This window comes from Stegodyphus dumicola, chromosome 4 (assembly GCF_044657685.1).
Source record: "Stegodyphus dumicola isolate Sdum_Otavi_A_Nest chromosome 4, ASM4465768v1".
Lineage (NCBI taxonomy): Eukaryota > Metazoa > Arthropoda > Arachnida > Araneae > Eresidae > Stegodyphus > Stegodyphus dumicola.
Genome location: NC_140771.1, coordinates 166237645 through 166252397, shown reverse-complemented (window position 1 = coordinate 166252397; position 14753 = coordinate 166237645). Strand labels below are relative to the sequence as shown.

At 32.7% G+C, this 14753-nt stretch overlaps 1 protein-coding gene across 2 annotated transcripts in view; it reads left to right on the top strand.

Annotated features, from left to right (window-relative positions):
* LOC118187956 (glycerophosphocholine cholinephosphodiesterase ENPP6-like) overlaps nt 1–10261 on the top strand; it is a 342688-nt gene extending 332427 nt beyond the window's left edge. The window contains exons 6-8 of one of the 2 annotated variants that reach the window (XM_085815739.1): nt 5212–5349; nt 8945–9059; nt 9861–10261. In XM_085815739.1, the coding sequence (XP_085671865.1) occupies nt 5212–5349; nt 8945–9059; nt 9861–10099 (492 nt within the window). In that variant the 3' untranslated portion in view covers nt 10100–10261. The remainder of the gene's footprint in view (nt 1–5211; nt 5350–8944; nt 9060–9860) is intronic. The other variant, XM_035358263.2, reaches the window with a different exon arrangement.
* Nucleotides 10262–14753: the final 4492 nt, after the last annotated feature.

Below are 14753 nucleotides of genomic sequence, written 5' to 3'. Positions count from 1 at the left end.
CAACAAAAGGAAAACTTTCTTAACCTCTCAAATTGTAGGCCGATCTGCAGTGGAAAGACTTCACAAGAGAAGCCAATCTGAAAAATTTTGTCGCCCGCTCCCAAATGTAGTTAGCTTCCCTGTCTGACACTATGTTCTCCCTTTCTCCGAAGCAGGATACCTATCATATTAAATCGCGAGCCCTGCGATGTCGACACCAGATTAACATCTAACACATCAAGTAAAGAGTCATAAAATCACCCACCTTTACGTAGAAGGCTGAAATAGGAATGATGATGGTCAAGAGATAATCCCCGTTCGGGCTGAATCGGAAGTAAAATCGTCAAGGCTGTTTTGGGAAAAAGGCTCATTTGGTAATATATTCCTTTTCTTCTGTATCAAATATTTCTCCTTTCTGATATCAAAAAGATGAATTACTTGATATTTCAAAGCACAGAAGAGCTCTTGGCCAAGGGGGGAGAAAGCTTTCACGGAAGACATTCTAAAAGGAATGAACCCGTATTTACCCAACATAACGAAAGGAAGCAACAATATTTCATGCAGCCAATAAATTCAACCCTCAGAATTTACTATTTGAGGACTTCAGTGAACCAACTTCATTCGGCGAGCAAAAAGAAATTCATTCATTAATTCATTAATTTGCGAATTTTTCAAAATTTGCCCAGATAAAACTATATATTATGTATTCAAATTATAATACGTTCACAAAATTCTGGAATTTTCTCAGTCTTTCAAAACCATTCTTTTTAAACGATTACTAAACTGAGTTAAAATAATGCGCTATTTGAATAAAATTAGATTGTAAATGTAAATACATAGAGCACGTATGAGCAAAGTAAATGAATGTTGGTGATTTTTGCTTATCCCTACCATTATTAAAAAAGATACATAAATAGCGATTTACGTTTATGTATTTTAAAACCCCTCCAACAAAGGTGCGGATGCGACCTCTGAAAAGTAGTAATTTCTATGGGTCCAGACCCTGGTGAGCGGTTTTCCTGTATGCTTGTTTTTAGTATTATATCTTATCCTCCTCATGTGTGTAATATGAAAGGCTGATATACAAAATGGGCTGTACAATAATAAAAATAAATCGGGTCTAGTCTTCATAAAAGTAAATTTTCTAAAGTAACTGTAAACGATTTTGTTATCTGTGCTGTTATTATTCCACCAAACAACAAGTAACGACTGATATAAATATAATTTAACAACTCATGCATCGTTAGGTAATTGGTTACATGCTAAAACTTCATTTTTAAATGTAAATGCATTGTTATAAAGCTGAAAAAATATATTAAAAAGTGTTTCTAAGCTTTTTTCTATAGAATCGTACAACTAAGAGATAAAAAAATATCCAAATACTAGAAGAATTTTAATATTTCATATCTTTTCTGGAGAGTTGTTTCCAGCTGATTTAAATCGCTTCTCTGCTTATTTCAAATTCTGTTCCTGAAAGGAAATAAAAACCTTTCCTATTTAATGTAAAAAATACCCTATTCACAAAAGGTTTATTCTTTGAAGAAAAGTAATTTGGCAAATCTTACCTGCGGTTAAATCTGTTCGAAGAATAAAAATAAGATCACTATAAAAGAAATAAAATCAGTTCTCTCAAGACCATCTAAATTTTTTGTCTTCTGTAGTAAAAGATTATCGGTATTTTTAAGTGACTTATTTTACGTTTTTAACCTCGTTTTTTGTTCATCATTCGTAAGCATTGTCTTTTTAAGCTTCTCGCTCTATGATCTGATTTGAACGAAACATTACTAGGAGAGAAATAAAACGAGGGAATTTCTTTGAAGTCTTTCCTGGAATATAATGACGTTCCTTAATGAAATGTTCCGGATGAAATCTCCTGGCGCAAAAACAGTGCAGTTAAGTGCCTTGAAGAGTGTTACACCTAAACATGTTTCATGAAATTTTACTGTACGTCAGTCTGTTACGTTTATGTCAACGACATACAATAATTTTTAAATGTATCATTTGTAAGTATTTTAAGATGGAAAGTAATTACTGCTTTTAATTTGGTGCTGTAAACGCCAATTATAAAGCTTTATTCATTTACAAAAAAATTAAGAAATTAAAACAATTTGTAAATATCTAACATTGTATGGTGAATACTAAGAGTTCTTAAATATTTTAAGTGATAAATTAAGCAGTTTTCAGCTATGCAAATATTTTTTGAATTCATAACAGACAAATTACTTAACCGATACCAAATGTTGTTAGCACGAAGAGTGTTTCCTTGAAAGCCCCACAATAAAATTTCATATGATGTTAAATCCGATGACTTTTTGAAATTGCATATGCAACAGCGAAAAGGACAACTTTCTTTTTGAAAGAAGTTATCATTAATATTTTATTTCAGCCGCGAAATGTATCCAAATAAATTCTTGCAAGTCGCGCTTATTCGCACACATTATATAATTTTGCCAGATTTATCATTCTTGAGACATTTATAATATATCTGCTTTGTATAGGGGAAAAATATAGCAATAGTTCTTTATATGGCTCCATGGTGCTTTTGTGCTTATGGCCACTATTAACCTTCTGCGAACGGAGCGATTTGGACACCTACTGGTTCTGAAATACGGCACTTTTTTTATATTCTCTCTCTTCATATATTACTATTCACATTTTTATAAACAAAATTAGTACAATGCAGAAATTTTAATAGTGTTTCCTTAATTTTAAAAAACATATTTACGTACGCTGTTTTCACGAGAACCGGATTACGAGACGGATTTCGTATGCCGTGGAAATCTCGGGAGACGTACACTGTGGGTTAAGCTTTACAAAATGTACTTAAAATCTAACTTTTGAAAGAACATCTAAAAATTGATTTATAAATAATTGGAAACGTTCCACTCTCGAATTCAGATTTTTCTCTTCATTACTGCTACTAGGATGTAACCTAGTAAGTTAGAATGACTTCCCAACTTCGTGGCAGTTGTTCAAAGTGATTAGAAAGCTCTAACAATGAAAACTTGAAAACTATAGGTCTTTTATGCGGAGGTTAGGGAGAAACGTTCAGTGGAGATCAAGCACGAGAAAAAATAAGCAAGAAATAAGGTATTTGGAAGGCACATTTACATCGGGTCTTTGTATTGCGAAACGTAAAAATTGAAAATAAAGTAAAACATACACTTACACATATCTTACACATACGCTTATGTTATCTGAAGCATCAATTTCCGGTGTTAAGGAAGTATCTGAAATGCCTGGCTTTCTAGCATTCTTCTTTGAAGCCTCTTAGGTTTATCCATAATGCATTACTCGCCTCTTAAATGGTCTAAATATGAAATTTAAAGTGAAATGAATAAAAAAAGAACATAACGTGCTACGATTGGTCTCAGTACCGATCTGTTGGTCATGAAAGTGAAAGAAAAAACATTTTCCAAACAATTTGAGAAATGAATGTATTAGACTACACTGGTGTGCAAAAATTAAGGACGAGACGGTTTTTTCAATATAACTTTGTACAAAAGCTTTCCAAATCAACACATTTAATACCGTAAGATCCCCAATATGTAAGGACATGAGTAATGTAAGCAACACTTACTAAAAGAGAAATCAGAGGGATAAAAAGAAGCTTTATTGAAAAGGTAGCATGGAGCGCAATGCGACTGAAGGCCGAAACATCCCTGTGATGGGTGTCCAGCAAGAAACATCCGGTCTTTAATAGGGGATATGATCTCCCCTGACTGCTAGGTAGGTTTCGCAGCGTCTGCCCATGCTGAGAATGAGGGTGTCAATGAGTTGTTGAGGCATTGCTGCCCATTCGTCTTGCAGCGCCAATCGAAGCTCCGGAATCGTTACTGGTGGTAAGATACGAGCTGCCAAGCGTCTGACTAGAAAATCCCATACATGCTCGATGGCATTGAGATCCGGAAATCGTGCCGGCCAATCCATACTTTCAATATCATCACTCTCTAAGAGCTGTTCGGCAGCTACTGTGCGATGACATGGTGCATTGTTGTCCATGAAAAGGAACTGCGGACCCATAGCGCCTCTAAAAAGACGCACATATGGAAGAAGAATCTCGTTACAATAACGGGTCCCGTTGACTGAACCTGCGTCGAAGGTGTGAAGGTCTGTACAACTACCAAGCATGATGCCTCCCCAAACGAGAACACCGCCACCTCCCTACCTGTCCCTTTCAATGATGTTCGAGGGATGATTGCGGCTTCCCCGCTCTCTCCAGATGAGTATGCGATGAGAATCGCTACTCAGACTGAATCTGCTCTCATATGTAAAGAGTACTCGTCCCCATTCATTGTCTCTCCAATTCCGGTGTTCCCGGCACCACAGAGAACGCCTTCTCCGATGGGCAGGCGTTAGAGGTACACACGGTACAGAGCGTCGTGCAAACAGATCACCACCGTGTAGTCTTCTGGCCACGGTAAAAAGCGATATCGGTCGTCCAGTCGCCTGTGTCGTGTGTCTAGCGATTTCTCCCGCTGTCGGCCGCCTGTTTCTTCTGGCCTGTAAGGCAATATACCGGTCATCTGCGGGTGTGGTTCCTCGTGGACTACTAAACCCCCGGATAGCTGTTCCTGTAGTTTGAAATTGTCTCCAAAGTCGTGAAACGATGCTGTGAGCAATTCCGAACTCTGCAGCCACACTTATCACTCTGCAGCCTTCCTCCAACTTCCCAATGATTCGACCTCGGATAAAAGCATGCAGATGTCGTCTAACAGATTGATTATTAGCCATTTCTCGCTGAGGCAGCAACTCGGTGTGATTTTAACTGCTATATAGCGTGCAATCTCTTTGCCAGAAATACTGATCTTACACCGACAACATGCTTTATACTACTCAGACACTCCCCCATTACGTCTACCTGCATATCTGCACATGTGCTACCGTACATCACCTTACTTAATCTCCTGATCGGTCTTTCTGTCCGCTCTGCCTCTTTGTTCAGCTGATATGCTAGTTTTTCGACTTCGTCCTTAATTTTTGCACACCAGTGTATATCAATTGATAATATACATTTACTGTACCAATAATTGAAAGCTTTTTGACAGAAAAATTAATCAATATCGAGTTAGTAATATTGCATTTTTCAAATTTTAAGCTTTCAACAATAAATTCTTTTATCCGCTAATATGGAGGAGCGTTTGGAAGTTTAATTGAATTAAAAATACAAAAAAGTAATTTTAGATTATTGAAAAATTTCTAATTTTTATGGAAGATTTTATTTTGTTTTAGGTATATAAAGCTATGACTGGTGTTCCTGGCCTAAAAGTTTATACAAAAGATGAAATTCCTGAGTACTATCATGTGAAGCACAGCAGATTAACTCTTCCGCTTCTGCTCGTAGCTTCTAAAAATTATTACATAAGAGGGGTAGGTAAAATATTTCATTTTGTTATTTTAGTACTCTTATAGGCATGTGAATAATTTTAACATAAGTGCATATCTAAACCTACGTTTAAATTATTTGTAAAAAATATATAGAATTTTTAAAGCAATTGTTATGTCTTACGTTCTCATTTCTTCCAGGCCTCCATTCATATATGTGTTCTTCTCTAAATAAAAATCGAAAATATTTATATGAGGTATTAACTAAAATGCGCTTAATGGTGGGACTTGTTCGAATGGAAATAGGGTATTTCGGAGATCGACTTGTATTCTCTGGAATCTCACATAATCTGAATACTGAGATAATGAAATGAGACTGCTAGTAAGAATTTCTGAATAATTTTAAATGTTTGAGTATTATTATTCTAAACTGTAGTGTATTTGTTCATAATTCAAATTAAAATGGTACAGCTCCTTCTATCACATCTAAAATTTTGTTTGAACTAATTATTAATATTTTTGTTTAAGTATTTAATTTATTTCAATTTTTAGATTTTATATAGTTGTAAAAAGATTTGTTTTTGCTCGTCTGATATTCTAATACCCTTCTCGAAAAAGAATCAAACTGATGTAAATTGCATAAGGAAAAAGGCAGTTCGCCCTATTCAATGTGAAATATAAAAAAGGTATATCTGTCAGTTATATTTCTGCATACGTTTCAAACTATTAATAAATTACATGTAAACGGGCTGTAAGAATTGAACCAATTAATAATGCACTACTTGACGTAATGCAATAGAGGATATGTTACATCAGTAAATATAGTCAAAAAGGTTCATAAATGTTTCAATTATTTTAATGGGATGTTGAGAATGCGCTTAATTTATATAGCAGATAAGGATTGGTGAATTTTTGAAAGCACCTGGTTGTAGACCTTCTGCCGTTTACAGTTTACGAGAAACAAAATGCAAGACCTGAAATGATCAACCTGAGCAGTTTATTCAGTTTAATCAAACTTCACTGGAAGATCTAAGAGTGATAAATTTAAGGAGAGTTATTTTACAACCATCATTTATCTTTAAAGTCTGCATAAGCCCTCGATATTCTTAACCTAAACGGAGGGCCTAGAAACGTATATTAAACACATTTTCAGGATTTTAGGAGATTAGCATATTAATAGGGAGATCTTCCATATTAATAGGGTAATCTGTGAGCTATTTATAGTGTGTCCATAGCCAGCCTTTAAGATTAAATAATATTAAGTATTTGTGTTGTTATCAGAATGTTTAAACTATAAACGTAACAGCCAGGTCAGTTCTTAATTGAAAGATGCTACACTGATGTTACAACTACACTAAAATTTGCTACAAAATAGTGCTGGTCACAACAAGCTATTTATAAATAACACAAATATGCTCCTGCGCAGCAAAGGCTGATCCTATACTAGAGAATACTTTTATTAATCTTAGAGTCATTTTAGATCCTATACTAGAGGATACTTTTATTAATCTTAGAGAGTCATTTTAAGTACATAACTCAATATTATGAAGGGATGATAGTAAAAAATGCTACCTAACATGAGTAGTAGAAATATGAAGACCATCTTTATTCAAAAATTTAAATGTTAAAGATTTCATATGGCTCATAAATCTGTAAGGATTTATCGCATTCTTCCGCGCGTTTTTACGACGTGTAGTATGCGCAGCTAGCAACTGGAAGATGCTTGATTGGGATTTAGGTGAGATTATAATGGATTTCTCAGGTCTCCTGATCCATAAGAATCTAAGCTTGCTTGCTGATCAGTTTCAACTAGATTTTTCTTAAAAGCAACAACGGTGAAATTTAATATCTTTAATCGTAGAGGACGTAATAACGTATAAACTGAACATACAAGAACTGTTAGTCGCCTGTGATTTCTAAAGTGATTATCTAAAGAGTTCTCTGTGATTCCAAAAGTACTAAAGAATTACAGTGATATTTCAGAAATGATTTATTATTGCTTTCATGAGCAAAAGAAGCCGCTGTCATGCGAGTTCTGATGAGCCCTTTTAACCTTCACCTACAAAGAATTTACTTTACTCGTAGTACTGAAGCTACTCGTTAAAACTCTTTGTAGAATAGATCAATATCACAGTTGAAATCTGAAAGCTACAATAACTGAACAACACCTTCTGCAGTGATCTCGTACGAATTCCTCAGTAAAGTGCACTTTGGAGAGGCGTGTCAGCTAAAATTCGATCTTACAATTGTAACAGATTAATGAGTTGTTACCTTTCTGAATTAAGAATACACAAAACTTTGAAGAATGCCTGGTCAAATTTCTTCAAATACAATACAAAACTCAGCAAGAAATCCATGAGAATTCTGTATATCCTTAGAGAATCAAAAGCGTTCGATGACGAAATTACTTGTCCAGTAAAGGGCAAAATTAAGAAACAAAGTCAGAATTTACAGATAATATTAGTCAGATTAATAACTAGAGAGATAAGTACTGAAATAATTAATAAATAATGATTAATAAAGATTAATTACTGATCAGATTAATAAACTACTCTTATAAGCGAGATTTAGGTTTATTATAGACAGACTTCAACAAGATTAAAACCGTTAGTTACTCCAGTTACAGAGAATCATATTTCATTTCTTAACCGCCTGTGCCATGTTAGATTGCATGAAGTAATCAAATAGTAGACCATATCATTCTATTATTATTAAATGAAATCATAATTATAGTCTTAATGAATAAATATGGCAAAAAATTCCTTTCAGCGTCATGTTTTGGGAATAAATGCTGCTTAAATAAATATGTAATAATGCCTCCAATTTAGTTCGAAAATTTCGAGCAGGGTTCAGATCTTCGCTCCCAAGCCGACGACCATGAGACTCATGCCTCCTAATGAATATCGTTTTAAGACCATTTGTTTTTTGAAGCAATTATGCCACATAAAATTGTTTTCAAAGCAAATCTAGATATCATTAGCCCTGTGACAAGCGTCTCATCTCGTGTTCAATGCGTTCTTGAATCGGCTGATTATATTTTCATGTATTAATCAGTTTCAGTTCTGACGTTTGAAAACCAAATTGCACTATGAATTTATCAAACATGGGCGACTGCTCTAAGCGACTAAAAATTTATTTGAAGTATTTACATGGTTATTTGTTCATAAATTCGCAGCTTTCTAGAAGTTTCAGGAAAGCACGTTTTCGAAGTTCTTAAATCGAGTTTCCCTGAAGGCTTGTTAACTACATATAAATACGCCTCCGAGAGTTGTGATGAGTCAGTTATGAGTGATCTTAGAAAGACTCGTTTTCAAAAAGAATAGTTGAATTGCGTTTTATAGTTTACGTTGTGAGTGACATCTCTAACTTTTATTATTTCTCGTGTGTTGGAGATGATTGGAATCCTTGATTTATTTACATCTAAAATTTTCTTCTGTAGATATCCAGTAATATGACATTAAAATTACGAAATAAATATTTTGTGTTCTTTATTTATTCTGGAGAGCAAGCAAATTATTTAAAATTAAAATTATCACACAGATTTTATCAGTTTCCATGCAAATTTATCACATTTATAGATTTCATGAGTTTTGTAAATGCATGAAATTGTATTTCCCTAAGTTTCAACTTTTATCTCCAGCTGGATATTCCAGGAAAAAGTATTCCTACCGGTTCTTCCATATCGCTAGGCGCACATGGTTATGACCCATACGAAGTTTCAGATATGAGAGGCATATTCTACGCCAGAGGACCAGGTAAAAATTACGCTTATAATATGAAAAAGCAACTGTAGTGCAGTGTGATTTTAAACAATTCTTCAACATTTTGATGTAATCATTTTAATTTCATTGTCTTCAAACAGAAATAAGTGAGCGGTAACATGTCCCTCTTCACACTGCTGTGAAGTCAAACAATAGTATATGTGCATTGTATTAAACATTTAAGAAATGCTTGTTTTTAAATTTTTTTGAGCCATAATTTAAAGAAAGCGTACAAGAAGTGAATAAAAGTCTTGGATATCATTTAATGCTAACGTTTAACTAAAAAAAAAATTAATTAAATTAAAGTTTCATAGGTATAAAAATTTCAATAAAATTATGGAATTAAAGGAAAAAAGCACAATAGTATATGATTTTTGTATACAATATACCGAAAAATGTATTAGGAACTCCATTTTACTGAGCAACTGGCGGAAATAAATCAAAAGAATCTACTTAATGCAGTTTAAATACTTCTGAAATATATTTCAAAATGTTAGTAATAAAATAATCTCGATGTTACAAGACCTTTAAATCTACTTCTGTCGGTTACCGACTTTCATAAAGGTGTTCGGTGCTTTCCGAATAATATTAATAATAAGGATAATTAACTAGTAATAAGAATTATTAATTAAACAATGGGGTTTAATCTTTCAATAGTGATGATTTGCATTTGTATATATGATATAATTTTTAAGCGCATTCTTTTTTTCTTACTTCAAATTTTAATTGACCAAATGTATTAAATTTAGCTTTCAGTTCCAATATTGTCCATTGTATTATTCCTTTTATTTTCAGGTCTACGAAGGAACTACATATCATCTCCCCTGCAGATTGTGGACATTTACAATATTTTGTGTGACCTTCTTGGCATTGAACCTTTGCCAAATAATGGAACAAAAAGTGCTACGAAAGGAATGGTTGTTGCCATGCAGTATTCCTTGGGTCATGAACTTACAGCATTATCATTAGAAGCATCTGCAACAACTTTATTTTTATGTTTTTGTTGGTATAAATATCACATTCTTATATCGTGACAATTTATGGATATATTTTTTGTATATTTTTTTAATTAAAGTTTGATACAAAAAGTGAATACTAGTTCAGTCAGTAGTTAAAAGTAATATGACTCTATTGAGATTATCATCGTATATAAAAACTATTTTATCTGATCAAAATTATTCTTTGTAATAAAAGTATTCACTGTAACAACGTTTTTCTGTACTTTCTGAAAAACTATAAATAGTTTCTGATCGACGCAAGAAATTAAATTTTATTTTTCTAAATAACTAGAAATTATACTTTTAAATAGAAAATGAAAAATTTTCCTTCTTTCGTCGATTGAAAAACACAAACAAAGACCCGTAGTATTATTTGCAAACTAAAATGCAAAAAAATCAACTATTTTCTTCCACGCATAAGAACTCACAGGTGATTGGCCCAATAATTAGAAACGTGCTTAGGTTATAAACGTTTACAGAATTGAATTTTTATTGTTATCAACTTAATAAAATTAGGTTGCAATAACGCAATTTGCACAGCATGACCGAATCTTCTATATATTATAGAGTGCCAATGAGAATAAAAAAAAAAAAAATTAAAGTTTCACTGTAAAAGAGATATTTGGAATTATTTTTAATAATTTGAAGGAAACATAGTACAAAATACAGCGTTTAAAATTTCTCAGCAATTGTAAGAATCTACAATAATATATATATATTACGGAAACAAATATTTATAATTCCTAAGGCGGTTAAAGTTTTGTTGTACTTAAATTATTTTTTAAACATCTACAGTAACAGTAAAACAAATAAAACTTATACTATGCCAAAAATTTATTGTAAAATAGAGAAAAAGCATTTAATTTTTTTAGCGGTTAACAGCAAATAAAAACGCGTCTGATCTTTTCTAGATGGCTTTAAAATCATTTTGTAAAAATTATTGAAAACAAACTTTAAATACCTATGGTGTAGTATAAGGATGAAATTACTCTTAGTACTGCATAGAATTCACTTATAGTTCTTTGCTTTAATAATAAAATAGCAGCAAGAAAAAAATAGTATGTAAATATCAGTTCTTATTTGTCTATACTTTAAGGCGGATATACTACTTTTGTAAAAACAAAAAGGTAATCACTATACTTATATTGCCGTTATGGTTGGCTTTCATATAACTTTTAACACATATATAATCAGAATGTTGATTATTTAAATTCTCTCTGCTTTTTTTCCCTCTATTTGAATAAAAATATCTGAAAAAATACCGGTTTTAACACGGCATTTTTTTTTCTTGACAGTATAGTTTTTTCCAGCGTCTCAGGAACTTAAGTCCAGTTAACATTCTAAAGACTCTAATTTCTGATTACATCATTTGCATACTTTTCCAATGCTCATTACCTGTAAGATAAATCAGAAAAGTGGGTTCTAAAAAAATTAGATAGACAAAAAGAGAAAAATACATTTACTTCATTATTCATTTTACAAATGATAATTTTTCAAGAATTTTTCGATAAACTATTGTTATACATTAAACACTGAATTTTTATTCTCTCATTTACTGATGCTAAAAAGTTCGTCTATTGCAGCTTCCTAAATTCAATTATTATATTATTTCCTAAATTCAATTAGTCTATTGCAGCATGACGATCGATATATAGTTATAACGACAGTTATAACGATCGACCATAAATAAATTTTGTGTAGTTTCTTTGCATCTACCGACTGGTACTGCTTTCGAAAAACGAACCAATGTCATAAAATTTAAAACATAATTATCTGCTCTCAGTAAAACTCTTTTAAAAAATTCAGTCTTTTATAGTGTCATATTTTGAATTCATCCCGTAGTATGTTTGCGACATTTATGATTTAATGTTTAATAGTAGTTAGTTCTTTATTAAATTATTATACAATTTTCTAAATTATTCCTTATGTTCTTTGCTTTGTCGCGTTACTCGCTGGGACCAGAGGTTTATGAAAGTGTAACTTATTTAAAACTACCATTTAATTTTACTTAGGAGTTCAGTGGAATTCGACATGAAGTTGCTTGCTGAGAAGAAATTAAAAACTACAGTCTTCATAAGTATGGCTGTTGTAATTAAGTCTTAATTACTGCGAATCAGTAAACAGCTGTGATTGCAAGTGGATGAAGGTTCTAATTTTGAGTAGCATTAATCCCAAGTAATGGTTAATAAAGTTCGGTGTTAATTTAAGCTCCCCAATGGTTGTAACGCCTTAGAAGTTACATACTTGCTGAAATTATCAATATGATAGATACAAAACTATTGAATGTATTTTGAAATATACAAATACAGCATTTCTCTCATAAATTTTCATTCCCTGTCCCCGCCTTTAGTATTAAATTTAGCTCTTAACTTCGTGATTAATAATGAAATATCTTCTGCGTTTACGCAGTAGGTAATTCATTATTAATCTCAATACCCATAATACCTTAATATTTGATAATTGACACAGAATACCTTAATAATTGATAATTGACACAGAATACCTTAATAATAATAAAAATTCTCAATACACAGAATATCTTAATACTGATTGGCATTCATTTACTCGGCAGTCAAATTTTTTCAAATTAAAGGACTTCGCCTTAATGTGGCTTATCAGTGCAGCGATTTATTTCGAAAGGAAGATGTCTTTGATCAAATCAGATGAATCTTAAACCAATAAATGCACTCAAAATACTTAATTTGGTTTTACAGTTCTTTTAAACTATCTGACTTGTAAGAAACTTGATGGCAGAGATTAAATGAGGATATGAATGACTTAAAATATAAAGGATATGAGTGTAGCACAACTCATATATACACACACAGGGTTAGTAACAAAATGTATGCACGCTCTTAACAGACGATAGATGCGTACTGGTTTCGAAGCTGAGTTGAATTATCTTTAAAGTATGTAGCACGGTACTTTCTTAACACATGTACGTGCTCTCACTACTGTAATTTGCGATGTATGATGTAGAACAGCGGATAAAAATGGCCTTGGGGGCCTTGAAGAACGTCTTGTGAGCAGAAATTCAATTATGCTGTTGACCCTTCGTCAAGAATTTACAGCGGCATTTGCAGCAATACCCGCGGGTACAATGCCTAACGGTGTGAGAGTAAGCTCTTGCTATGTGTCTAGTCGGTGCAGATGCAGGAATATTATATCTAAACTATCCTAACTTATGACATGAATGAATTAATTAATCTGTAATTAAGTTCACACTATTAAACAGAAAAAGATTCCCTTATGTTAAAATATATATACACTTTTCTGACGGATTCTGTAATCTTCCTTTAAGCTTTCAATCAAAATGTATTCCTTATATTTCAAAGAAAATATCACTGTTTGATTGGTATTTTGGGGGGCAGTTTCCGTAGTTAATCGATGTTTTTCTCTCCATATGGAAACATATATAATCTGCTAATGGTAATAAACTGGACCCTCTACATATACGTTAAGCAGGATTTTAGTTTTAATGAACTTTGACATCATTTTACAGAAAATTAAACGTTCATGTTTGAAGACGTATTTAAATAAAAAAATTCCGGTTTTATATTCTGAGTTTAGCTTATGCTAAACATGAAAATGGTTTTCTCAAAAATTTATCTCTTCTTAATTCCTATTATAAAAATCTTGAGTCAACCGAAATGCTTTTACTATGCAATGGAGTATTGGCGATTTTATACACTACAAGTCCATTTTATATAAACTCTACAAATGATATAACTCAGGTTTGCTAACAAAGATGTTCAAAAACCAGTGTTATGGCTTTATTTAAAAATAATTCGCACACACTGGAGAATCTGCTATTGCTGCAGCGTCATTATGCTTTTCATGGTGTGATGGCAAGGAAATGTTACACAAGTTTTGCATTATGATATCTAGTTGTTTGGATGATGATGATAATCTAGAAATGAATAGTCTACTGGTTCTTCAGTATTAATTTATGACACACTTCGGGCACTAAACTAGATTTCAGCATGTGCACATTCCTAATATAATATATATCCTTTTCTTTTATTTGTTTCTTCTTTGCATTTTATACAAGGGGCAGCCTGAAACGAACGTCTCCTTTCGCAATGTCTCTCAGAGTCGGACGATTCCCTCACTAGCTGATTTAAAGAACCGATTTACTTTATACTGAGCAAATAAGCAGTAATTCTAAGAAACAGAATAATCATAGCTTCTTTACAGTTCATAAAGGCCTTTTGCTGGAAGCGTGCTAGAATTGGGATGTGCAGTTTGTGCACGAACTGAAGCACTTTTCGAGCGAGCGCCTGACTCCCGAAAACAGAGCGTAATCTTTAGAGCTCATCCATTAAGAACTCGTGTTGGAAGCTTTCCAGAGATGTTCGAATCCCATTTTAGGAGAGAGGGGAATATTTGTTTTTCCTTGTTAAAAGAGAATTTTTATTATTTCGAAATTTTTGGAAAATCATTTTATTCTTAGAAATTAGGTTTCTAAAAAATACAGTTGAAAGAAGTCTGTTCAAGCAGTTAATTCTTAATCGAGTCATTTCTTCCGATCCCAATCTCGTTGGATTCTTTCCAGTCATCTCTCAAATCTTACTAACTATTTCCGGTCTTACAGTTAGTTCGATCTTTCCGCTGTTCTCCTAATGCTCGTTAACAACTCTTAATTCACACCTTTTTCTCCATGTTTTTCATCAAAATTATTGTTAGCGAG